General features: G+C 51.3%; 5 protein-coding genes across 5 annotated transcripts; 3 read left to right on the forward strand and 2 right to left on the reverse strand.

Moving 5' to 3' along the window:
- Positions 1-1,551: 1,551 nt before the first annotated feature.
- A1O9_09485 (uncharacterized protein) lies at positions 1,552-5,174 on the forward strand (the record flags this gene model as incomplete). The annotated part of the gene is made up of 2 exons (XM_013401455.1): positions 1,552-4,680; positions 4,737-5,174. 2 exons carry the CDS (start codon positions 1,552-1,554, stop codon positions 5,172-5,174), a joined length of 3,567 nt encoding a protein of 1,188 aa, XP_013256909.1.
- Positions 5,175-6,681: 1,507 nt separating this feature from the next.
- A1O9_09486 (threonine aldolase) lies at positions 6,682-7,854 on the reverse strand (the record flags this gene model as incomplete). Its single annotated transcript, XM_013401456.1, has 1 exon — positions 6,682-7,854. One exon carries the CDS (start codon positions 7,852-7,854, stop codon positions 6,682-6,684), a length of 1,173 nt encoding a protein of 390 aa, XP_013256910.1.
- A 600-nt stretch (positions 7,855-8,454) lies between these two features.
- Positions 8,455-10,767, forward strand: A1O9_09487 (uncharacterized protein; the record flags this gene model as incomplete). Its single annotated transcript, XM_013401457.1, has 2 exons — positions 8,455-8,765; positions 8,817-10,767. 2 exons carry the CDS (start codon positions 8,455-8,457, stop codon positions 10,765-10,767), a joined length of 2,262 nt encoding a protein of 753 aa, XP_013256911.1.
- Positions 10,768-12,438: 1,671 nt separating this feature from the next.
- Positions 12,439-15,588, forward strand: A1O9_09488 (CAMK protein kinase; the record flags this gene model as incomplete). The annotated part of the gene is made up of 1 exon (XM_013401458.1): positions 12,439-15,588. The coding sequence occupies one exon, from the start codon at positions 12,439-12,441 to the stop codon at positions 15,586-15,588; it is 3,150 nt and encodes a 1,049-aa protein (XP_013256912.1).
- Positions 15,589-22,773: 7,185 nt separating this feature from the next.
- On the reverse strand, positions 22,774-24,711 carry A1O9_09489 (uncharacterized protein; the record flags this gene model as incomplete). The annotated part of the gene is made up of 2 exons (XM_013401459.1): positions 22,774-24,035; positions 24,189-24,711. 2 exons carry the CDS (start codon positions 24,709-24,711, stop codon positions 22,774-22,776), a joined length of 1,785 nt encoding a protein of 594 aa, XP_013256913.1.
- Positions 24,712-26,761: the final 2,050 nt, after the last annotated feature.

The following is a 26,761-nucleotide window of genomic DNA, read 5'->3' on the forward strand; positions in this document are numbered from 1 at the left end:
CCTGGTACGCCGTACGAGGTACTGCGTAGTAAAGCTATTCTAGGCTGTGGTCTCTGGTTCACAATCGAAGATCACCCAAGAGGCACAATGCAAGAATACTGTCTATAACTAATAGTAACTAACAGTAGCTAACAGGAACTAACAGTGATTATGACTCCTACTGCCCGCCGGGCTGGATCTATCATCGTCGAGAGCCACCAATACAAGTGGCATTTCATGTTGATCAGACATATAAAACAAAGTAGCAGTCAGGATTTAGGATTTGGGCCTGAAGCCTCAACCTGAAATGGCTGCTGGTGAATCACACACTCCCACTGTCCCACTTTATTCTCTGTCATTGCCCCCCCCCCCCCCCCGGGCAGACTAAGCAGTCAGTAACCAGCAAAATGCGATGGGCGACTGCCCGTACCAATCACTGGTCCTGTGGTCCGTGGGAGATTGGAAGACGCTTGGTGGCCACTGATCGGACATAGACGAGGCTCCGGTGTGTACCATGCATTATCATTTACACGTGGTTCCATACTGGGTAGGGACACCAATACAGGGCATGAATGGGATGAGGTGGAGTTGGACTGGACAGAAGTTGAATGAGATCTCTACGGACGGACGAGAATAACCCAATAGTACATCCCACCTGGTAAGCCAAGCGTGCCTAAGATCACACTCCTCCCGCCCTGGCTGGCACCTTGGGCTCACGCCTCCTGCCAATGTGCAAATCGTGACTGTGGCTTGAAGGAGCACTTCGGAGACGGACACTCCTGCTGGCATTGTTCGACCAAGCAATCGGCCAGAGGTGGTGATTCTGGTGAGTGGGAAATCCGAAGGGCGAGAAAACAATCATCGGCCGCGCCTCAGCGCTGCCTTTGATGATAATCATTAAAAGTGATGCAAAATGCGCTAAGCCGCATCAGGATGCGTAGTCGCCCGGCCCTCTCCAAACCAGAATAGAAACACTTTCACCTCCAGCGTACCCAGTAGAGAGGCTGACTCTCGAACACATCAACGACGAGACTGGTTCTTTTACCCTTCTAACCACGGCCTAGCCATTGTTTTCATTGCTGCACATCCGGCTCCTCGAATCTCCTCACCACCGCGCTGCTGGTGGAACGACGCCGCGCCCAGACTCCTTCACCCTCCTCGATCAACAGCCAAACGCATCCTCGTCTCCCAGGCAAGAGTCCCATCCCTCGATTCTGTTGCCGTGCATGGCATCGCCCAACACATCGCTCGCAATCGCTCCCGCTCTCTGACCTTGCTGAGCTTGCACCATCGCGCTGCAGAACCCATCTCTCCCCTTTTTTTGCCTGCTCCTCGTCCCAACCACACCGCTCGACCCCATTTCCCGAGAACATTCCTCGCCGAACCCTGGTTCCGCTCGACCACTGCTCGCCTGGCGGTCTCTAGCCTGGTCGGAACCCTGAATGGAAACCCATTGAACCACACCGATTACCCAAGAAACACAAGTTCGAGCACGGTTTTGGTTCGTTCAGAACCCTCCATGTCGGATGCCCAGCTGTTACTATCCGAGTCATTCTTGTTTGAAGATTAATCATGGCCGGCCTCTATGAAGACCAACACCAGGGAAATCCTGCAAACACCAGATATACAATAGGCACACCTTGGAGCCCACACGACCCCACGCACCTGCCGTCGAATGGCCAATATCCTCCCCAAAACAACCCACCCTCTGGAAATCCCAACGATGCTCAGTATGACAGCGACGCCCGATATTCCTCCGACAGCCGTACGGGAAGAAAGAGGTCTCAAGGTGGGCCAGGACCGAATGAGAGGAGCAGATCAAGAACAAATGGTAGCACCGGAAAATCCTCCAATAGTGGCATGAGGACGTGCAAGAAATGTGGTGAGCCACTCACTGGACAATTTGTTCGTGCTCTTGGGGGCACTTTTCATCTCGACTGTTTCAAGTGTGCCGACTGTGGACAAATCGTCGCCTCGAAATTCTTCCCCGTCGATGCGGATGATGGCTCCGGCCAGTTTCCTCTCTGCGAAACCGACTACTTTCGCCGCCTGGACCTGCTGTGCTTCGACTGTGGAGGTGCTCTCCGCGGCTCCTACATCACAGCCCTCGATCGAAAATATCATATTGAACATTTCACCTGTTCGATATGTCCGACCGTGTTTGGAGCCCAAGATAGCTACTACGAACACGATGGCCGAGTTTACTGTCATTTCCACTACTCGACCCAATTTGCACAGCGATGCAACGGTTGCCAGACCGCCATTCTCAAGCAGTTTGTCGAAATATTCCGCAATGGGCAAAATCAACATTGGCACCCGGAGTGCTATATGATCCACAAATTCTGGAATGTGCGGCTATCCCAGAGTGGACAGGTCCCGCAGAAGATTGACATCTCTGCCCCTGTGAGGGAAGACCAACGAGAATCGATTAAAGAAGACGAAGAGAAGATGGAGGAGAAGGTCTACCGGATATGGAGTACGCTTTCCACCTTCGAAGAGTCCTCTGCCTCCTGCATCTCCGACATGCTCCTCCACGTCAGCAACGGCGTCTACGTTGATGGAGTAATTGTGGCTCGCAAATTCATATGGCATGTTGACATCTTGTTTGGCGCGATCGACACCTTGGCTGCTCTGGTCGTTCGAGCTGGCCTCAAAGAACTTGCCTATGGCCGGGAAGCAAAGTTACTGTGTAAGAAGGTGGTGGCCTTCTTCACATTGCTTTCAAAGACTCAAGAAACTGGCGTGCGAAAATTGGGAGTCACCCAGGAATTACTGTCCTTGGTCACAGGTCTCGCTCACTACCTCAAACTTCTCATCCGAATAGGTCTCCAAGGGGCGTTGAAGCTGGAGCGTGAACGCGGCTCCGCTGAGGGTCTGCACGCCTTCCTAGACGAGTTGGCAGACCTGGAGACCATCAAGGAACAGGAAATGAAGTCCTTGGACCTCTCTGAAAGTGTCGCCGGCTTGGCAAGCCAAGAGTCTGACTGCTGCGCGTCGTGCCTTGATCCTATCGATGATGAGTGTGTGATGTTCTACGGCCGACGCTGGCATGCAAGGCCACCTCATCTGTTGTGTTCTGTGTGCCAGAGAGATTTGACAAATGACTTGTCGAATGCTCTGTACAGCGAAAGGGACGAAAAAGTCTATTGTGTTGAGCATGGAAGGCGGACACAGGATGCGTTTTCGGGTTTCTCGCACGTCACCAAATTGCAACAGTACGTCTTCTTGCTGCGCGTGGCATTAGCACGCCTGCTCGAGGTCCTCAAGTCGGGAGGAACATTGCCTCACACCTCTGACGATCCTAATCTCACTCCTTATAACACCACAGAAGGTCACCGGGTCTCTCCGACTGGCGACCAGTTCACCAGAGAGCAGAAAATGGGGTCAAGGTCACGCTCCTTTGCAGGCTCCTCCACTCAGCAACAACAAGAGTCTTCACTGGAACAGACTGTTGGAGAAATGAAGCGGTTGAGATCAACCAGGAATGAGCGAACTCTTTCCACAACTTTCAGAAAGGCGCGGGAGTCCAAGGTGCTCTATGGCCCCTCGGGCATCCTCTCTGAACCCTCGGAAGGCCCCGACGCCAGGAATCGAGGCGGATTTCAGATTGTCGAGGAACGCGATCTCGATGGCAGGATGAGGACGGAACTGACCTTCGGCAACCAGGACGGATTGACACTGGATGACATCCCGCGGATCGTTGCCGCTGAACAAGCAAAGGAACAGCGACCCAATGCCTTCCGCCATGCAGGTACAAATCTCATTGGTCATAGAGGAAATGAGCCGAGACTCGTCAATGGTCATCAGCGAGCCACATCGGGTGGCAATGATCTCCTGGCCGGCGAACCCAGCCCTCTTCGGACCAAACGCTACTTCTCGGAGTTATCTGCTTTGGAATACTTCATTGTGCGACATGTCGCGGTGCTTTCGATGCAACCGCTATTGGAAGGGGAGTATACCTTGGAAGACTTGCTAGGTCTGATCGAAACTCGGAAGCAAACCTTCTGGGGCAAAGTCAGCCGCGCTCTACGCAACGAGCCGAAGACCAAGAAGAAAGGTATCTTTGGCATCCCACTGGAGACCCTTGTGGACCGCGAGGGTGCAGAGTCTACCAACGGAATTGGCCCTGGCGCGCTCCGAGTTCCTGCGATTGTCGATGATTGTATCTCAGCCATGAAACAAATGGACATGTCCGTGGAAGGGGTCTTCCGCAAGAACGGCAACATCAAACGACTCAAGGAAGCCGCGGAATTGATCGATAACAATCAGACTCCCGACCTCAGTCGCGAAAACCCCGTCCAGGTCGCTGCCTTGCTGAAGAAATTCTTGAGGGCCATGCCAGAGCCTCTCCTCACGTATAAATTGCAAAAGCTGTTCATCACTTCACAAAAGATCGAGGATGAGGAACGACGTCGTAGAGTCTTACATCTGACATGTTGTCTGATGCCAAAAGGCCACCGTGACACCATGGAGGTACTTTTTTCTTTTCTCAAGTGGACCGCGTCTTTCTCGCAGGTGGATGAAGAGTCTGGCAGCAAGATGGACATTCACAACCTTGCCACTGTGATGGCGCCCAACCTTCTCTACGCCAAAGAGAAGGCAGCGAATGGCAAACAGCCAATTGTGCCACAAGTCGATGACAGCTTCCTCGCAATAGAAGCCGTCAACACGTTGATCGAATACAACGACTACTTATGTCAGGTAAGTTGCACCCTCAAAGTCAACAACAATACTGAAATCTAACCGCACGTACATAGGTCCCCGAAGACTTGCAATCCATTCTGACGGATACCGGCCTGCACAACGGACCGGCAGAACTTACAACGAAGGAGATTCTCTCGAGATATGGCCATATCGCCAAAGGTCAAGTGCAGAAGCAGACCGTGCAAGGACCTGATGGACCGGTGCATAGTCCAAGTTCAGCCTCGAATTCGATGGGTGGTCCGGTTGCAACACGTGTCGACGTCGATCCATCCCAGGCAACAGCTTGGCAGAAGCAAAGCTCTGTCCGCCCGGTACAGAACATATCATCAGGACTGTCCGCCCCTCAGAACGACTTCAACTTTAGTGCGCCAAATAGCCCGTACGCCCGAAATCGAGCGGGCAGTTCTGGTAGTGGTGGGAGTCAAGGTGCTACTCCCGGCGGCCGGCAGAGTTATCAACAGAAACACGGACAAATGGGCATCCCAGGTTAAGAAATTGTTTATGCATGAACTCGGCGTCAGCGTCTCCTTACGGTTCAATTGGCATGGTTGGGCGAACTGGACAGCATCAACCGACGAAATGAAAAAAATTCACATGGAAAAACAGGGGTACACACTGGGACGAACTGATGACAACCAAAGCTTTCTGTCTTTATTTTTGTTGATGTCTCGAGGATGCCCTCGATTTTCTTGCCCCTCGAGGGCTCGAAAAGCTCAATTTTTTCTTGTTGCCTTGCGGGCAACCCCCAAAGTTGTTGCGCAGGCATATTCTATTCTTTTCCACCTTGTTCCCGCTCAAAGCCTCCTGCCCTTCATGAGTGTCATCTTTATCCCCTCGATGGTGTTGCACGGCCAGCCGACTTCTCCGCCCTCAAGGGCGTTCAAGCATGGTTCAGAACGCACAGCAATTTACAGGATCGTCCTCAGTTTGGCACACCACTCGGCTACTATCTCTGTTGTCTTTCTGCATGCTTGCGATCTCACCCGGCGTTCCCCTATCATTTCTCGTCAGATGGGTCACGAAAGCGAGCCTAGCAATACACTCAGATTGAGCTTCAACTGGACGTCTGGTAGAAACAGAACAGGCGGAGAGAGGGGAACCGTGACGGTGGAGTAGTATGGGGAAGGTGAAGTGTTAAGCAGCTATTATGCCTCCTACTAAGCACACGTTCGCAGGGATATTTGGCTACTTGGATCAGAGCTTGAGAAATAAAGGGTCAATCAGGTGGACCGCCATTTTGCTTTCTTTACTTCTTCGATCTCCTCCAGATCCTGGTTATTCTCACCTTCGCATGCGAGTATTGGACACGGGACAGGCTTACGGTTGCGTTGGAGAGAGAAGATAAGAGCAAACCGAGAGGATGTGGAACGCAAGGGCATGAGAGACTCGTGAGCCCGCAGAGGAGAATCACCGTGCCGAGGTAGTTAGGAAGGTAGATTATCACTAGGGTGGCTCTTCAGCTTGGGCTTGCCAGACTGTCGACCTGATCCCATCCTTTCCTACCCGATCAGGTAGGTAGGTAAGATAGTGGTCAGTTAGTGAGGCTACCCCGACAACCTAGCTGAAGTCTAAGGAGTCGAAGTCAAAATTCAAAAAATCGGATTATGGGATAAATGCTATTCCTCTTTCTTCCTGCTGGTGTTTCGCGCACCGATAACACTCGACGATTCGCTAGAAACAACCGAACTAAACTCTCTCTCTCTCTTCTTGCATTTTCCCTTTGTTTCCTTTGAGATTGGGCCCTGCAGACAACGAGGAAGCTAAGTGGAATGAAAAGAAGTGAAACGCAAAGAGGATCGTAAATTGTTTATAGTGGCCATTCCCAGCTATGCGGGATTTGATGGATTGATCTACTTGAGTAGTAGTGAGTTTCTTGGTGCCAGAGGCGGCAGTTTCCTTGTTTTCCAGCACACGTGTAACGATCAGGAGACACGTGTCCCAGTCCGCGGTCCTGGCTGCTGAGAAGGTTTCTATACATGTGTTGCAGGCAGTGCGTGTCTAATGTCCGCTAGACGCCTGTTGGGCCTCTGTACGGCGCCTCTTGCCCTGCTCGAGCACCTCGTCCATGACGGCCTCGAGCTTGCGTACCGCGTCGTCGCTGATCTGATAATGGATGACAAGCCGGCCTCCCCTAGCCTTCAAGCCTTGCGAAGCCGCCACTTCCGCAAAATCCTCTTGGGAGAAGCCCTCGTGACCAATGTCCAGCCAAACCATGTTTGTCTCAACCGGTTTGGCGAGCACGCCGCCCTTCTTGGTCCAAGTGGCTTCGATGGCGCGGGCGCGGGCATGACTGTCTCGCAGTTTGCCGCCGATGCCCTTCGGTCCTTGTCCGAACGTCTCGTCAACGGCCACGCGGCCCGCGGCTGAGATCACGCCTGCTTGTCGAGTGCCGCCGCCGAACATCTTGCGGATCCTGCGTGCGTGGGTGATGAAGGCGTTCGAGCCCACGATCACGCTGCCAATGGGTGCCCCGAGACCTTTACTGAGGCATAGGCTAACGCTGTCGAACAGAGTGGCGTACGCCGATAGAGAGCCCGCGTCGGCGGCGACTGCTTCCCATAGTCGGGCGCCGTCGAGGTGGAGTTTGATGCTGTGTTGTCGCGCGAAGGAGGCGATCCTTCGGACTTCGTCGAGTGGCATGATGACTCCATCGAGAGTGTTTTCTAGGGAGATGACACGAGTGGGGCAGGCATGCACGTCATCGGACAGGATGGCATGCTTCTTGATGTCTTCGAGGGTGAGATGGTGGTCGTTTCCCGGGTGGATTGGAATCACCATAGCGTTGGAGATGGACGAAACCCCGCCAGCTTCATAGTTGACGATGTGCCCTCGAATATCGGCTAATACCGAGTGTGGCGGCCGGGTGAGGTGTGTCCGTAGTGCAACTTGGTTGCCCATGGTCCCTGACATGACGAGCAATGCTGCTTCATGGCCTGCCAGCGCTGCAACGTGGGCCTCGAGGTCGATCGTGGTTGTGTCCTCGAGAAAGACGTCGTCCTGAAGGGTAGTATTGGATATGGCGTCCAGCATCGAGGCGGTCGGTGTGGTCATGACATCGCTGCGGAAGTCATAAGCTGCAGGGCCCGGCTGTTGCCAGGCGTTAAATTTCCTGTGCGTTGCTGCCTGTGCATTCGCCGCCTCAACTGACTCTATTGGCCTTTTGGAAGGCATGTTCGCGGTATGTGCAAAATGTTTGGATGACCTTTGGGGTCGTAGGGTTCGGTGAGCAGAGAACTGACTACTTCGTCGGAGAGGGTCGATTGCGTGCTCTTTAACTATTCTAGCGAGCATAGTTTTGCAGTGCACTAGAAAGGATTAGAAACAGATTGAGTCTTCATGCAAAGGGCGTAGGAAGCTTCGACGGCATTAACGACATCAGGCTGTGATCCGCTGTAAGGGCCACTAAGGGTCGTGGCCATTGCCATACATAGTTTGCGTTACGAGTAGTTGTTCTGCTCCGGTACGACGTCCCTGGTGCTTGACCGGACGAGATAATCACTGCGGAGGATTAATTATTGCCCGAGTCGGACTGGGCCAATGCCAAGCCATGCAAGCACTTTCACCTTGTCCAGCCGCGCACCTGCCTTTCTGCACCAGGCAAGAACGCGTCCGCGTTTGGGCAAGGGTTCCAACGCGTCCTTTTACGAGGTACTGTACTCGGCACTCGTGTACACTTTTATCGTCAACCCCTCTCCCCCTGCACATTGTTCTCCGGTCTATCCTACGCCGTATACAATCTGAACACGAAATAAATCCCACGTCGACATCGCAATGGCGGCCACCGTCCGGCGCCAGTCTCGCCCACCTCCAGTGTTCGTCAATCTCTACTGTTCCCAATGCGACAATCATCTCGGCATATTCGAAAATGAATGGGCTCGACTTACCTCTTCCTACATGCGACCTACTCTCCCGGGACAGCACTTTGCGTCCGAAATTGCGCAGAAGACCCAGATAGTCCCTAATGGAGTCGTTGGACAAGCTGCGGAAGGCTGCACCATGGCCGAGGTCTTTTGCAAAAAGTGTTCAGTGGCAGTCGCCCAATATTGTAAAGCTGCCCCAAGGCCGGACCAAGGAAAGCTAGTGTAAGTAATCAGCCTTCACCCATCATCGCTCGTCTGATGTGCCGCCCGCAGAAATCAGTACTTTTACAAGTCTTCGAGAACCTACCTTCGCACCAGCGACAACAAGTCCCGGGTTGACCCAATCTTCGGCTTTTCTGGAGACTTGAAGCAAATCAGCAGTCGCTTCAGTGTACCACCTCGTCCAAAGCTGTTTTCAGTCCACAGGTGGCCGCAAACTCCCTCGCGAAGTGAATACACACCCTCGCGGGTCCAGCCCTCTCCCCAGTTACACCTGCAGAGTCGAGAATCGTCACTCTTCCACACCCAGACACGTGCGCAGCCAGAAGAATCGCTTGCGCTCCGGCTGGCCGCTCAGGAAGAGAGGCTCAGACGCCAGGAAGAGAAAATGGCTGCCCAGGATCAACGAAACCAAGAGCAGGAAGCCCGGGTTCAGGCTGTCTATGGGAAGTTGGACGATTTCCGGGAAATTCTAGAGGACTACAAGGTTAAGTTTGAGGAAATACAGGCACAAGCAAAGATAGTAACTACGTCCTCCCAGCAACTCGATCAATCTCTATTTGTCAGCAATCTAGAGCATTTGATAGCAATGTCGAAAAATGCGGGCTCCATATCAGGCGAGATCGAAAGGCTCCGGGCTGAGAACCAGGCACTCAAGATAAAGCTCGATGCTATTAAATCGCCTGCTGGGCTGACATCGGCAGAAATGGAAGGTTCCCATGCGCTTGGCAAGCGAAAGCGCACGAGCGATGTCGCAACGGCTGGCCACCTCCAGCTGCAGGGCATCACCATGGGGCAAGCCAATACCGGTTATCACGACCAAGCATCTCTGAGGCGTATCCTGACACCTCAGTCCAGCGTTGCTTCTGCAAGTGGTAGCCAGGCTTCTGAGAGGGAGGACCTTGACCAGAGAAACCGCGTGGACTCTTGTCTTCAAGGGGTTGCAGATGCAGATGATCACGCCCGTGAATACGAAATGTTCCAGGCTAAAGATGAAACGTCGTCGACAGAGAACGACCGAGCTGCACCAGAGACGTCAGGAACTGCTCCGACTATCCAAACTGGCAACACTGAATCATCATCTCTAGTTGCGTATATTGACTTCAGTGACGATGAGCATCCAAGTGAACCGGTGGTGAGAACGGTGCAGTTTAATTCAATTGCGGGTGACACAACCCAGAGAAGTGTCCCCATAGAGACAAGGGGAGTCGACATCAGGAGAAAACGAGCTCTTCAGAATGGCCAGGATAATGACACTGCTGGGCCAAAGCCGGAGCCGGAGACCAGCTCTAAGCGCCCGCGAAGGAATCAGAGGAGTATACCTAGACGAGTCACTGATGGTGAAGTCAACTATGAGGGTCGCAATGACAGCCGCAGCTTAGCGCCAAGTATACCGCCCACACCTGTCGTCCGGCGCAGAACCCTCCCGCCAAAGCCGGGCATCGACACTCCTAGAGGAATGGAGCATGTCCAGATCGTCACTCCCACCTCCCATGAGAAGGAGATGAACACAGCTAAGGAAACACGGCCCGAGCGGGAGATCGTGCAGAGCACGGAGAAACTCTTACAATTGGAACTCATAGAACTCGGACTTGAAGAGTGGGTAGGATGCAAAGACAAGACTACCAACTCTGAATATCGAAAGGCCGTGGATGCAGCGAGAAATCAACGACGGGAGCAGAAGAAACTCGAAGCACTGGCGAGTGTTGGGTTGAATGTATCGCCAACATCACCGCAAAGAGCCGAGGCAGATGGCCCGGTCGACTCGATCCCTGGGGCTGCTGACAATGGGACTGCATCTTCTGGGGAGACCACTGGTGAAACGGCACAGAGCACCGCGCAGGATACGTCTGTTGAGGTGAGCAGACCAAGTATAGATAATCTTGAAGGGGATGCGCTGGCCGAAAAGGACGAGGGTGTGATGACGCGTAGAAAACAGCGCAGGAGAGATGAGATCCGCAGAATGGACCAGTTGGCAAGAGAAGCGCTGGAGATGGATTTTTAGTCGATGTCTCGACGTCAGCACATAAAAGTACCAGTATGATCTGACGCCTGTTGTATTACTGTTAATTGGAACTCGGGCATGAGCCTAGCCAATGAGACAGAGACTCATTCTAGACAATGCTATCGTTATGGTCATAGCCATGCTGTGCGTACGAATAACAATGAGGCCCGAACGACAAGTGCCCACCCTGACCAGAGTCCTGGATTCGCAATGGCGCGGTGCGCAGTGTGTGAACGAGGGACCGTTGCACATCAAACAACTAGATGTCGTCAATGGCGCCGAAAACGCGCTACTTTAGCCAGGAACGGGGAGGCGGAACGAGGCGCGAAGCAGGCGCGAAGGCGTTGGACTAATCACGTCAAGGACAAGGAAGAGGACACCGCCTCAGTCATCGCCTCTGTCGGTGAACCGCGGAGGACGGCTGGATTTTCTGCCTTCTCGGATGCAGGGGTCTTCGTTCGGTTGGCGGGGAAATTCAGTGCAAGGCAGTCTTAATCTTGACTTCATCACCTGCGTCTGCACATTCCCTTTTTTCCTCTTTGGTGTTCCAGTTTCTTGCAAGCGGCCTGGGTCTGCGTACGGCTGCGTTCTGTCAGTCTCGTTAACTTTTTTGTGTCAACTGTCGTCCACAATCGTTTGAGGAGCTCGCTCAGTCCAACAGTGGTCGATTGGTATGTGACGCCTCCCGCGTCCGTCTGTATACTTGCTAATAGTTGATGGCAGATATTCTTGATCATAGCGAATGCACGCGAGGTACGCCTTTTCATTACGATCCTGGGGTGCGCTGTTCTCCCTTTGTAAAGAGAAAGAAGCCGAGTGCCTGCACATATTCACTGCTCCGGCCCTCGGAGAAATATCGAGAAGGCAAAATGGTCGTTCCGTATGGAGTCGCCATGTCTGATCACATGACATATCCGGCATGGTTGTGGTTGTCGTTATGTACGAGCAGCCATAGAAGATCCTCCGTCCGAGGGCTGTTCGGGGAGCTTCTCCTGGGACAAAGCCCCGGGCGGAGTGATTGCCACCGTTAAGCTTGCCTGCTTGATATACAGACCTATATGATCACTGCTGGCGTGAAGGGGAGACATGGTTCATCCCAGCGAAGATGGGTTGCAAATCTGTATCTCCATGAGTTGCTGACTAGTGCGGTAGGAATTAGCTTCCGTCCTTGTTTAAGGGAAAGTGAGAAGGTCAATTCCTAAGGTAAGGCTGTCCTAAACTCTCCTATCCTAGGCCTTGTAACCATGACATCGTTGCCTGAGCGCCGCCTCAAGGAGCGTGTGTGACTCCGGTTCTTGAAGAAAATAGCCCCTCGCACCCTTCTTGCGATCCTACAGCCCCTCCTGCTACCCACTCTCCACAATCAAATCATCTTTGTCCTATCCAGCTATGGAGAAAACCGCTGACAAAGGGCAAGGCCGCCTTGCTGATCAAGGCTACCGGTATCCGACACTCAATCTTCCACAAGAGACAATCGTAGTCTCTGAAGAATACTATGAGAATCGAGTCGGTGATCTTGCAGCATTCATCCCGGTGGGTAGTTAATGGTCTTCTGTAAGCTCCGAGACTGATTCCGTCAAACAGCGAGGAGAATCACGCAGAGGACGGAGCGCAAGATCACCCTCAAGCCTCCAGTTCGTGAACTTGGCAGGCGTAGAAGCAACAGTCAACATGGACGCATCGCAACCTACACAGCAAGCCACGCAACAAGTCGAAGACCCTCGAAAACTAGGGAAGAACCTCTCTAATGTCTCCGAAGACGATGCCACAGATGTGATTTGTCTTCTTCACCCCAACTCACCAGCAGCATTCGACGCGGTCAGAGCGAACCTGATCCTTTCCCCTCAGCATATCTTGCAAAATGACGACTTACAAGACCTGGACGAGGAGGACCTACTCTTCAATCAAGACTTCAAAACCCCACGCGACATTGCCCTTCGAATGACGTCAGACGTCAAACACCCGAAAGATGGCTTCCGCTTCGGTCGCTACGGCACAATGTGCGATGTGCTCTTGACCCCAGCCCAAGATGACAATCTCATCAGCAAAGTTCACTTCAAAATCTTCGTCAACAGTCAAGGAAGTCTTATGCTGCAAGATCTATCCACAAATGGCACAATGGTTGACGATGTCCATCTCACGACACGAGCGAGGGGGGGTAGGGCGACGCTTAAGCCTGCAACTACTGTTCTTAAGAATGGTTCGATCATATGCGTCATTGCTGGACTAGCCAAGGAGGAAGTCAAGTTCATGGTCCGAATTCCCAATCGCGGCGATGGCGAAGACCTTTATGAAGAGAAGCTTAAAAAATACCTGTCCGCGCGAGGAGCAGTGGCGAAGTTTGCTTCCATGCGCGAAAGCTCGTATGGTAATCACTGGAACGGTGGTAGTATGTACAACTTCACAGGCCTTCTTGGCAAGGGTGCGTTCGCGACCGTCTACAGAATCCAGACGAAGAAAGAAGGAGACGTGTATGCCGCAAAGGAACTCGACAAACGCCGATTCATCAAGAATGGAGTATTGGACACCAGGTTTGATAGTGAGTTGAACATCATGAAAACACTGTCACACCCAAACATCGTCAACTACGTTGATTGTCAAAACTACCAACATTGGATCTACATCTTGATGGAGTATGTCCCATATGGAGAGTTGTCTCAGGAATTAAGACGTCTGAGCAAGATCCCGGAGCATGATGCGCAACAAATCACACGACAGATGATGCATGCCCTCGGCTATCTTCATCGGCGAAACATCACTCATCGGGATATTAAACCAGACAATATTCTGATTGCCTCCAGATCACCCCTGATTGTCAAGTTGTCAGACTTTGGACTGTCGAAATGTGTCACGGACCAAGAAACTTTTCTCAAGACCTTCTGTGGCACCCTCCTATACTGTGCACCGGAAGTCTACCCCGACTATGTCACTTATGCCCAAGGTCCATCTACCAAGAGACGCCGTCTAGGCGAGCCGGCAACGAAACCAACACCGTCTCCCTATGATCAATCCGTCGATATGTGGTCTTTTGGGGCTGTGATCTTTCATATGCTTTGTGGCAAACCACCCATTGCAGGGAGAGGTGATGATAGAGGGGCACAGATGCTGAACAACATCATGACCAAGGATGTCGATTTCGATCCACTTCGCACGGCCGGTGTTTCAGGAGATGCAATTGATTTCATTCAGAAACTTCTTAACAGAAACCCATCACTCCGACCGAATGAGTCGCAATGTCTAAAACACCCTTGGCTACGCGACGTTGAAGACTATTTGGAGTATGAAGACAATGAACCTATGTTAGAGCACCGCGAACGAGAATTAGGTGTTCTAGATGAAATCGAGGAAGACTTGCTTGATGATGATCTCATTGCACATCTTCATCAATTAACACAGGCGCCTTCATCCGCTCCGACCCCGGATCGCCCACCTAAACGACCGCGCAGAGACATGAGGCAGCAACCAGAGTTAGCTCGCGAGATCACCTACCCTGCTCTACCAAATCCTGGTGCTAGTTTTGCACCCTTGCCCCCAACTCTACCCTCAACTGCTCCAGCTGAAAGGCTTTTTGGAGAAGTCACTCCTTCAGTACTACGTAGTTCCGGAGTATTTGGTGAAGTTCTTCGCCCCCAGGCGCAGGCAGACCTCCCAGACATACGCAATCGTGTTGAGCGGATCAGCGTGAATGATTTTGTGACACGCGGTGATGTGAATAATCCAGAGAGCGCCGACAACTTCGGTCAACCTTTGCAATATCCCCAGACACTCGGCATTCCACAATCTTTTACTGGTTCCGCTTTGAGCCTTATGGGGGCTGAACAACAGATCGGGCAACTCAACATGGCTTCGCCAGGGGCAGAAGTCTCGGACGATGCAACTTCGGAAGCGACCAACCCAGTTACTCCTCGGACTCGCGAACTATCTCCTTGGACCGGGGCCAACCAAACAGCAGAGACAAGAATCGCAGACAATACCCGTGATAGCGAGGAGCCGGTATTTACACGTCGCATTGATCTAGACCTCGTCAACGACCCAGAAAACTTTGCAGCAGAAATTGAAGCTCGCAATGCTTCAAGGGCGGTCAAAATTCGCACAAAGGCAGAGACGTTCAACGGCAATGACAATGGCAGAGCACGTCCTCCCTCGATTGAACTGGCAACCACTATCGATGCAAAGACGGGAAAAGAAATTGCGAACCCGGATGATGCTGATCGCCTCATCCATACACCTGTCGGTAGTTCAAGTCCACACTTCATCAAACCCCCAAAGCGTTTTGGCAAGTTGACATCGCTGCCGGGCTCCCTAGCCAATGTGGCCATCAACTTGGAAAACCGCCTCACGATATGGGGTCGGGGGATTGACTGCACAGTTCCATACTCAGATCGCAGAGATACTCGCATCCCACAGTACGCCATGAAGATCAACTTCTGGGCTCCGGGTATGGAGAAGTTTGTACAGCAGGGAGGGGATTGGACTCAATTGCCTGGAGTCAGAACTCTGATCTCTACCTCAGCCAGTAAATCCATCTGGGTCAACGATGTTCAACTGCGCAAAGAGACACCAGACGGTGAAGCCGCTTTGTTCGGTCAAGTGTATACGGGTGATGTCGTCACCATCTACGATTCTCCTGACGGAGAGTTCCTGAAATTCAAGGTTGAGATCACTTTTGGTGACAGTGCACGCCTTCGCCCAGAGGGTGAGCACGGTTTCGTGCTTCAACAGGAACGACAGCATCACCAGCGTGCCATGAAGGAACGTGAAAGCATGAGAGCCAGCAGAGCTGGAAGTGAGAACGGCGATGGGACCACCCTACCATTGTGAGACGGGCAGCTCACCATGGCGCACAGTGGACGTTGAATTGGAATTGGCTTTGAGTACTTGGCAGCGAAATCCAAGTTTCATGGGACAGATTGATTGTGCTTGTGTAGTAGTTTCGAAGTACAGCAACGAAACGAATGTATTCGATGTGCATGACGGCGGTGTTCTTTCTCAGTTCAAGGTTGGAATGTCAAATTCCGGAGAGGTAAAGCGCGCATGCCTCTCATACGCATTTCAATGAGGGACATTCTTGTGTATTGTCACATATCCGAATGCCAGTCATTGCCAATTGCAGGGTCTCAGCCTGCATGGGTGAGACTCCTTCAACCTTGATTTCAAGTGAAAGGAGAGGAGCCACCTTGCCATCACGGTGAGCTGCGAATTCAAGTAATACCTCACTCCTTGCTGCTCCTGCTCGAGTATAAAAATTCCCCTTCTATTTATGCCCTTTTTTCTCCCTTGGTTTTCGTCGATTGCAAGCCCTGGCCCAGATGGTTGATTCTCCCAAAGTGAAATCGAGAAAGGCTTAATTTATCCCACCGACAAACTGATCTACCTCATACGAATTGGACCGAAACCAAATATCAAACCCAGCTACCAACAGAGGCCGTGTCGAAGATGGCATGCAAAAGGATCCGGGTCCCTCCATCCCTCAAGCCCGGCGATGAAGTTGATCAGTGGCTGCTGGATGCGGGTATCGTCCCGACGTCGATGGATTCCATCCTCACGACCGCCGACGGCAAGCTTCGCGAGGAATACTATTGTACCAAATGCGATGAGAGCTGCAATTTCGACAACACAGTGCCCGCCGGCCCAGAGGACAGCGAGGCCAAGCTTCGTCGAGACCTCCGAGTGTGGAAAATTAACAAAGATGCCGAGCAGGACAGGGAAGATGCTGCAGTCACCGCCGCCGAGCCGCATGCTCGGGGCCGGAAACACAAGAAGAAAAGCAAGAAAAGCATGAAGAGCGGTCAAAAACACAGACGCCCGACTTCAAGAGAGCGCCGCCCGAGAGGCAGAAGCTGGACTGCCGCGGACTGTGACACGGATTGCAGCTGTTCTGACTCTGACGATCTTCAAGAACTCGGGGAGCGTGAATCGGTGTCCTTGGAGAGGGCGCATCGGAATCGGGAGAGGGGGAAGAGAGGTGGACGGGCTGGTGGAGGATGGCCTCGTGGAGGGTATGGAGGAGGGCGCTATGGCAACAACCGCAATTCTGACTGGGGGTACGCCTATTCTTATGACTATGGCTATCGAGGAAGCGATGGCACGTTCGACTTCTTCTCTGGCAGTCCCTTCAGACTCGGCTTTGGCCCCCGATTCTAGGCTGGACCCGGTTGGGAGGATGGGAGAGGCGGTGCTGGGCAACGTGATATCCGTGTGGCCTAAAGCATTCATCTTCATGGGCTGGTTGGGTATCCTCAAAGGCAATCATGAGACTGAACTGAGTACGGGGAGGAGAGAGCCGTAGGTCATTATGTACTCTCCCCTTATCTACTACAGCCGCAAAAGCTGGCTCTGGAGGAAAGAGATACAGGCACTTTTAGCCAACCGACAGCAGGCAAATATGCGAGCAGCAAGCTCTACTAGTGACTAAGCAAAGAAGGTACAAACAGATTCAAGCACCCAGACTCACAAAGAAAACACGAACAAAGCCAGCAATGTAATGGCCATACCTTCAAGTTTGATGGAACTGAGTTGTGCTATGTAGGCCAACAACGCACCACATTGGTGACTGGGTCCTGCGCCGATCGCCAAAACCCAAATCACTTACGGTACGTAAAACAAACCTGCACTTTCAGATCCATCCGGGTGCAATGCGTAGACCAGCTGTAAGCCTGTCCAACAATGCCAATGCTCGAGCCCATGACGCCGAGACCTGCCAATAACCATGACCAAACCGTAGACCATCCCAATGGTCCTATCCCTCAAACCCTCAAACCTGTTACCCACGAGGGCGAGATACCCGATTGGAAAGACTTCTCTATCAACTTCGAAGCAATTGACAAGTTCAGCTCTCCTTCAGCTTTCCCTTTCTAGCCATTTTGGGCACTCGTTCACAGAATCGCTGTAGCCTCTGTCTCGTGACAGATCAGCGCATAAAAACAATGACAGCAAAAGCAAACACAACCTGATGCCAAAATGAACCCTGTAAACCCTGGTAACCTTGCCGGAGTCTCTGGGACAAAACTGTTTATCACCCATTGACTCCCTTCCAGAATAGTTGTCCTACCGGCGTGCAGATGACCCCCTTCAAGACTAAGCCATCGCCATCCAAAAACGCAACTCATTGTCCAAATACTATCATCGCTCGCTGCTGCCTTCAACGGCGGCTGCGGGCATATCGAATTATCCCAAACAAGACAAATGCAGTCATAGTCGGATAAATGATTGCCATGGGGACACTGATTGCGGCAGTGGCACTCAATACTGTGCGCAGAGACCACTTGGGGGCTCATTGCTGTCGACAGTTGCGTTGGCCTCATTTGTTGCGGTTGGGAAAGCCCCTAGAAGGGTTTCAGCTCCCTCGTTTGGCATGACTGCGGCAACGGGTTCAAGCTTCTTCTCTCTTGTCTTTCTGCCTGTACCGCTCCTTCGTTGAACAGTGTCGACTCCTCTGCAATTGAGACTTTCTCTGCTAGCTCTTCCTGCAGAGACTCTTTCTCTGGCACCTTGGTGGCATGCTGGCTGTTCTCGGCCGTCGCGTCGAGGTGAGCCACAATCACCGTGGTGGGAATCTCGTTATCTTCTTCGTCAGAAGAGCTGGCCAGGAAACCGTCAGCTGAGTGGAAGTCGTTGAGAAAGTCCTGATCTTCCTTGCTGAGATGGGAGGCACCTTCTGGGGGAACATAGTTATCCGAACTATCTTCACTTGAGTTGTCGTCGGCTGTGAGAACAGGAGAGAAGATTTCCGGCACAGGGGACGGGTGAGCGGGAGTGTCGGGTTGAAGGGATTCTTCATCGTTGCCCGTGGCTTCTTCGTTTCCTTGGTAGCTGTATTCTGTGATTGAATCCATCAGATTCTCATCGTTGGAGAGGCCCAGTTCTGGGAGAACGGGTTGAGGACTGGACTCAGTATTGTCGATTGCTACAGCTGAAGCCTCTCCGGAAACGACGCTCTCCTCTAAGTCCCAGTCATTCAGCATAGGGATACCGAGGCGACGACGAAGAAGAGGAAGAAGAGGAAGAAGAGGAAGAAGAGGAAGAAGAGGAAGAAGAGGAAGAAGAGGAAGAAGAGGAAGAAGAGGAAGAAGGGGATTTCTTCTTCATCCTCGACCTCCTCAACTTCTTGACGGGAGCCTTCAGGAACTGATTCCTGCACAATCTCCCCATCTGTCAGCTTCAATTCAAAAAGAACGAGGTGAGAAAGTGGCTCAATGTTATTTGGTACTGCAATTCGTTCTTGTGTGGTTAAGAGAGCAGAAGCTGACGCGACATTCTCTTTTAAGTCCCAGTCGTTGAGCATCGGGATGCCGAGACGGCGCAGAAGAGGTATTTCTTCATCTTCAATACCTTCATCAAGAGTTGTCATGACTGATTCCTCAGCAGCAGCCATTTTTTCATCCTCATTCTCTTCATCGAGCGTACTTGTCTCTGCTTCCTTGTCATCAGCAGACTCTTCGTCACCAGCCGCTTCCTCATGCTTTTGATCCCATTGAGCATAGGGACTCCAAGGCGGCGGAGTAGAGGCACCTCTTCTTCTGCAATCTTGTCATTGTCTTCTAATGGTATATTCTGAACTTCTTCCCTCTGCATAGGTAGGTCGGATGAAGAAATTTCTTTCATCTCAACTGGAGTCTGCTCGGAGGAGGTGATTGTCTCACCAATAGGAAGTGTCAAAAGGTGCTAATTCTTCCTCAAGCTCGTCAGTGATGATGGTGGCTTTGTCTTCGTCATCGGTTCCTTCTTCGTACTCGGCATTGTCCTCTTGAATGTCTCCCTCTGATGCCTCCTCAAGCATTTCACAAATGCTGCGCTTCAAGACAGGCTTTTGAGCTTCGTCACTGCCGTTGTCACCAGGTCTTGGATTTTCTGGTTCTTGAAGGGCGGGCTCGATTGTAGCTTTAGAAATAGCATCTTCAATCAAGATTTTATGGAGATCTGTGTTGGATGTTGAAAGTCCTTGGATGTCTGAGTTTTCACGGGCGTTTGGTATCTTGCTCGACTTTGTGCTCGTCCATGCTGTCTGTGGCTTCCATGGCAGCACAGGCATTCAAGGCTGCTCACGCTTGGTTGTTCAGACATTTCTCCGTCGACTCAGTAGTGGGAGTTTGTGGCGTGGTTATTGCGATGGGTGGATATTGATAGAGGGACAGGATTTCCAGATCAGCATTTGAAGTCAGGTTTTATGTGATGGGGGCCTTGAAGGCCGCAGCATTCTTGACAAGCTCGTGTCGGGCATCCTCATCAAGCAGACTCAGATTCTGATCCATGGCTTTGAAGAGTTCAATGCCGCTGGTGTCAAGACTATCAACCATCTGCCTGAGGCGGAGTCGACGGGTCTCGATTTTGTCGGCTTCTTTCGTGTGGCCGGACCTGTTGAGCTTCTGAACCGTGGTCTCATAATAAGAAATGACATGATTCATGTTGTTGATGAAGGCATTTTCGCCATTTTCGATGATTCGACGCAACCAAGGGAGTTGTGCGGGAAGTTGGGAGGACGTGAACGTTCTCTACGGCTTCTTCGCGATAGAGAGCAACAACAATGGGGCAACGAAGGGCAGCTTTGGAAGCCTCGAGAGTTGTCATCGTTGATGGGGAGGCCATGCTCGAAGCTGGGAAGGGCAGATGGCAAATTTGTTGATGTCGTGAGCTCCAAGTTGTTCGAAATTGATTGCTGCTGTCACGAATATCAACTGCTTGGTGACGCTAATTGTAGGTCAAGCTTTGCCGAGGGATGAGAGGGAGATAGAAAGGTTTGTAGGGTGGAAAGAGGTCAGAGGAAAGATTGAGGTTCAGGGACAGATATATAGTTGTTTACATATCAGCACTTCATCGAGGCAGTAAAATCCCACAGGCAGTGTACCAGCGAGCAAACAGTGGGTTGCGTGCAGTCGTCGCGTCATGATTCGTTGCTTCCCGGCCAACCGCCCGTGAACTGCACAGTGAAGTCTTCACATTTTGACCCTGGCGATTTTCGTAGATCGGGAAGCCTTGTGCTAGCCCTACTTCACTCAAATTGCAGGTCGACATGTACCACATGTGCAAGCGTCTTCAGATGTTGTATACGGACGGTGTCGTATCTCAGCCTTGCCAAGGCCTAAGGTCAGGGGCTCCGAGTGAGCAGCGGATGTTCGAGTACTCATGTTCGTTGGTTGAAGGCCAACACGTACCAAACCATATCTCAATATGCAGGACAGAGCATGCTGTCTCGCCTTCGTATATGATTCTCAACAAAAATCAGAAGTGTTGAGTATGAATTTTCAAAAAGAAGTGGTCAATGATTCAAGTAGGAATTGTTGCTACGATGAAGGCTAAAAAGACCGAGGACATGAATTGAACCCCTCATTGTTAAAAACAGGTGTAGGATTACAATAGCAGGCCGAATCTAGTAGATCCTGAGCTTTGTACTGTTGAACAATGAGATCTGTTCTGATTGTTCCAATCCTTACTGTTACACCGATCCCTTTGATACTCGTTCACGAACATTCGACCCTGCCTCTTCCAACTGAAACCGTCAAACCCCAACTTTGAGCATTGTAATGACCTCTTAAACCTCAAATGATATGTAAGTTTGAGCAAGATTCTGTCAGCCTCGAAAGTTTGAGACTGGCGTCGCGGCCGATAGTTAGCAGTGGATCCCTCGGGCCCGCACCTCAAAACAACAGAATGGCGCTGTTGAAAATCGCCTCCCATTCCAGAAATTCGACAGGTAGCGGTCCAAGAGTCGAAAATGCGATGTATAGCCATAAATTGACCCAATAATGCAGATGCAGGTGTCCGGCGTAGGCGGAGATCGGCATCAAGTTCCAGTCGAACAAAAGTGAAACAAGATCCAGAACCAAGAATGTGGTAGAATGATACAGGAACTGTCTTGTGTAGGGAATGAGGATGAGAATGGCATTGACGATGGCAAGGTAATTGAATAACTTGAGTTTCTGAGGATTGGGTTCCTGCAATGGATGTCGTTTGTTTCCGAGCACTTGGAGGTACTGGCATTCAGTAGGCGCATCTTTCCCGGTGTCCGCAATATAAAATTGAAATTCCAGAGGATTAATCTGTGGAATATCGCTGACAACTGTTTCGTACGCCTTGTACTCTGGGATGATTTGTTGCTCTTCAGCAATGAAGTCGGGCCATGGTTTTCCTCGTATGGATCCTTGGATCAATTTCAATCTCCTCGAAGACTTGCAAAAGGTCTGGCATTGTACATACAGAGATTTTTGTTCAACTTCCCCTTTGAGTATTGTCTAATGTGATTCCCAGAACTCCTGAAGCTTCATCACAGGAGCCTGAAGATTGCGGTGGGAGCTTCTTCGTCGTTAGGTGTAGAATCTCCCCCTTGGATGGAATCGCGCTTCCATATGAGTTCTGATTTGCCCCCTCCTCTGCTTTTATGATGATTTAACTCGTATGCGAAAAGAACACTTCTGAAGCTTCTTGGGCGCTTGCGATACCAAGCAGATTTTGGTGGATTTCTCATAGTCGCTGCTCCTGGTGACATACGACAGGCTCGCAACGCGGGCCATGCTGAAGTTTATTATACTCTTGGAGGCTTGAAGCGATTGGTCGAAGTAATAAGTGAGACGATGGAGACATTGTTGGAAGAGTGTGTAAGGGCACTCTTGCAGCCATGGCGCAGGAAATCACCTGCGATGCAGACAACATAAATATTGCGCAAGTCACTGCCTGCTCTGAAACTAGTAATGAGGAGGAAAGGTAGGCAGTACACTAGGGACAATTTCAACAGGTTATGTCGTAGCAACTGCCCAGCTCGAGCGACGCTACAACAGCGGTTACGAAACAATTATGCGCCCGCGCCCTCTATCAGCTGATCATCTATTCAACTTGCCTATGCAGCTGGCGGAATCACGATATTCTAACAGCCTTTAGGCAGTCTATGGAACAGACCTAAAACGAGCAGCAACAAAACTAAATAGGTATAACATCCGTTTACAAACAGTCGAACTCAAACTTCATCCGACTCCTTTTTACGTACACATTAATTTTTGACAGCCATTTGACTGGCTAAGCGAGTTTCTGCGAAGACCGATCCGTGACCTGCGATTGCGACACCGACTGCGACAGTGAATACTTGTGGTCAGACGGAAACTCGAGGGATTCGACCCTCTGGGGCTTGCCCGAGCTGACATGGTGCAGACCAGGAGCGGGCATCTCGTGTGAAACTGGCGGCGACGAGGGCGGCGACGATTGCGGTAGCTCTTGTGGAGGAAAGTATTGTTGTTGTGTATACATCCCCCCGGGTGGTGAGACATTCGTGGGAAATGGTTGGTAACCGTACCCGGGTTGGTGCATGGCTACTGGATAGAATGGTTGCGGTTGGTTGGGATGGTACGGCGATTGTTGGTATGGTCCATATGGCATTGGCTGACCGGGTAAAGCCGCACTATAAGGTGTTGAGGCATGAGAGTTAGAGCTTATTGGGGAGCCCAAGCCGGTATTGATCATGGTGAGTTTTACATCGCCAGTTGGGCTTGCTGATACTTCGTGCACTGTACTTCCATCACGAGTTTGCCCGGTTGTGCTATTCAGCCTGTCTCCGGTGGCTGCCTTTCGCCGTCGAAGATAAAAGAACAATGCAACTCCGATGATGGCCAAAAGGGCCGCCGCTCCTATAACAGCCCCTACGATTGTTCCAACATTGGACTTGCCGTTCGGAGCGGCAGCGGGAGTTGTTGCGACAGTGGCTGAGGCTGCTGCTGGAATGTAGCGAGTCGGCGTTCGCTCTGCAAATTGTGCTTTCTGCCCGAAGTATACAGACAAAGCTGCGTCACTCCATCCATCGGCAGGCGCTAGGTTGATTGCACCTCCACTAGATGTCCCACCCGCAATTGAGACAATAGCAGGAGGAACGGAATAGTCTGTGAGATTCGGTAAGTACTGGTACCATTTCGAACTCTCAACATTCACTTGGCCAAGATTGAGATTGTGTTGACCGCCGAGTGTAGGGACATCGCAAGCAGTGGAATTGGTGAAATTACCGCCCATGACCATCATTTGAGCATTCTCAATAACATTGCAGGTCAGCAATCCGTGTGGTGCTGAAGCCCCTGGAGCTTCAGGATACCACTTGATCCACTCAAAGGTTGGTAGCGTTAGGATCCAGACATCGTCGAAACCAGTGATGTTCTCCCCAAAGCCGAACCCTCCGTAGATATAGATGTTGTACGACGATTGATCTTTAGCCCATGTCGAGCCAGCGCAGAACTTCCGACGATTTGGAGGAATTTGGCCAGAGGCTTTTTGTGTGTACCATTTACTATCCCCCACTATAGAAAATAGACAGTTAGCAGTGTCCATAAGGAGGGGTAAAACAATGAGCTAGAAAGAACGCAACTCCAGCTCGGCACTGCCTTGCTCAACCCATGTGAAACCGAGAAAATAAACACTCCACTGGGATGAAAGCCTGAGGCCAGACTCACCATCATACAACATGATGTCAGTCATCTCCATTGGAACCTCGGTCGAGTTGCCATATGGATAAGACACACCTCCGAAATGAATGAGCATTCCTCCTGCCGAAGCTGGTATGGAAACCATCACTCCCTCAGCCCGTCCGGTGCTATCGGGTCCTGTGTTGTTGGTCAAGGTGTTGCCGTCCATATCAAAGATGATCAAGTTGCTGGTCGCGAGAGGTTCGGCACCCCACAAGGGGTTCGTCAGGTTATTGAGGTATCCGCCATAGTAGTATCCATTCTTCCCAAGAGATGTGCCTGCGCCATATGAAACTCGTTTCACTGGCTGACTTGATGGTGTCGATGCTGAGGACAGATTCCATTGATTCAATAACACGTCATATCCCCAGAGCTGGAATGGACTGGGCGCAGTTGAAAATTCGCCCCCGTAAAGCCAGAATACTTTGTTCACCTCGTCCGGCCACAGAATTCCACCGGCCACATCGGGCACTGTGCTATTCTTGGACAAGTTGGCATACTGCTGGGGCATGCCATCGTTCACTTGGTCTAAGTCACTGTACACAAGGACTTGATCTATCACAAGGTTGGTAAAGGTAACCCAAATCTTATTCTTGGGTCTAATACTTATGGTTGGGATCGGATTGTCCGGAAGAGGATTGGCATAAAGCCATCCTCCATCAATGTATAGCTTTCTATCGACGATTGTCGTTTGATGAGCATACCGCCGGCATAAATCTCTAAGCGGGTCTTGAGGTGGCTGAGCGAAGGCTAGAGATATGAGGAGCCAAAGCAAGAGAGGAAGCTCAATAGTAAACTGTGCCATGATGAGAAGAGTGTCGTCGTGCCGACATGAAGACTGAAGATCCCAAATACTTTGCAATTAGAATATGAGTAATGTGACGTGGCACCTCCTAGCAGCCTATATCAGGAGCTCGAGGGTGACACAGAAACTTTTCCAGTCGTGGATCTTTTGTCAGAAGGAGGCAAGATACGAGGTTTTGGCTGCGACCAGGAGTCTTCAACGACCCAGTTATAGGGTCTTAGGAGAAGGATGAACACAATGCAATATTAAGGCCGCTAGTTGGTTAGGTCTTATCTGCACCCTCCTGCAGGGCTGCCAGACCAGGCGACACGAGATTGTCAACAGACAGGGAATAGGGCCGACATGGCTAAAGGTTGAGCGGCTTCAATGTTCAGGACAGGTTAGCCTTGCTCTGAAAACACACGTGGGGCCAGATGAGATCTAGCCTCGCCGCTCTAATCCACGGGACCAAATTCAAGACGGGGCCGGATGGGTTGGGACCCGGTTCGGAGTGGTTCCTGAAAGAGAGAAAGAAAGACCCAGGAAAGGAGGCTCAACGTTAATCATTTTGCTATTCGAAGACTGGACAAGATTTTTGGTGCCATGATCAGTTTTACCTCGCAGCGACGCAAAGCTTTACGTGTATCTTGTACCGTGTTTCCGGTCTTAACGTCCGCATACGAGGCTCACCGGTCCCAATGATGCGCTCTCATACTTTCCGGCCCGACCGTAAGGGAGACCTTGAACAGAGCGTCTGTAGGGATCACCAGACTCTCACTTGGCTTGAGGCTGTGAGTGGACAGGGTCGGTTCGAACTGTGTCGCACAAGCTAAGCCAACAGCAAAGATTGAAGGGTTGGTTTTTAAACACACATCGTACAGGAGGCTGCTTTGGGTCCCCTCCGGAATGTTGAATTCAATAGAAAGCTGACATTTCAGACTCAATTCTGATACAGACTTGGAAGGGAGCCACCAGTAGTACAACAAGCAACCCTGCCTGTTCTGGGTTGGGTTGCACTAGTATCAGCTTTGTAATGGACCGACCAACAGCTGCCACATGATTGAGGCAGGGGTAGGGCATCTAAGCGAAAAGGTGGGAAATCCAATCCTTATATATGGGGCAAAACGCGCCCGGCAAGGGTCGTCTGCACGAGAACATCATAGGGCGCCCTGCGCAATCAATTCAATGTTGGAGTGCGCTTTATTTGAAGACGTTCCCCATGCCCGTCTGTCCGCCAACAAGACTCGACTTGGCTGGACCGGACTGGTCCTGTGTGTTGTATGAGCACCTCCCGCAACAAGACTCGAATATTCAAGCGTGTGCATGTATAGGGCAGGGTAGGTACTAGGTACTCCGTAATGAGTTATTGATTTCGTGGGCCGGGGTAAATTTTTGCTCGGGCTTAAAGAATAACGGGGGCGGCTAGTGTCGTCGAACATCAACGAACAGACTGTGATTGATTCCAGCCCATCGGCCCCTCCATCATGCCTCCTAGATGCATTATGCGATTACATTTCCTCTTCATTCTTGAGGCACCCAAAGTTGTAGTGAGTACGTAATTATGGGGATGTTGGTCAAATGACCTGGCTTGATTTCCCGACCGAGTTGTAGAGAGCAATTTGGAGACCAAGCCTCGAAGTCATTTCTTTTTGGCACTAGACTGGTGGCACCGCCAATGTTGATATCTCCCGTAATACACGTGGCCGACCTTGGTGTCGTCTACTCAATGAGAGCATATCGCCATTCTTTCCATTCGTAAACCGGAAGCATGCATCGG

Source organism: Exophiala aquamarina (genome assembly GCF_000709125.1).
Source record: "Exophiala aquamarina CBS 119918 chromosome Unknown aczIA-supercont1.10, whole genome shotgun sequence".
Lineage (NCBI taxonomy): Eukaryota > Fungi > Ascomycota > Eurotiomycetes > Chaetothyriales > Herpotrichiellaceae > Exophiala > Exophiala aquamarina.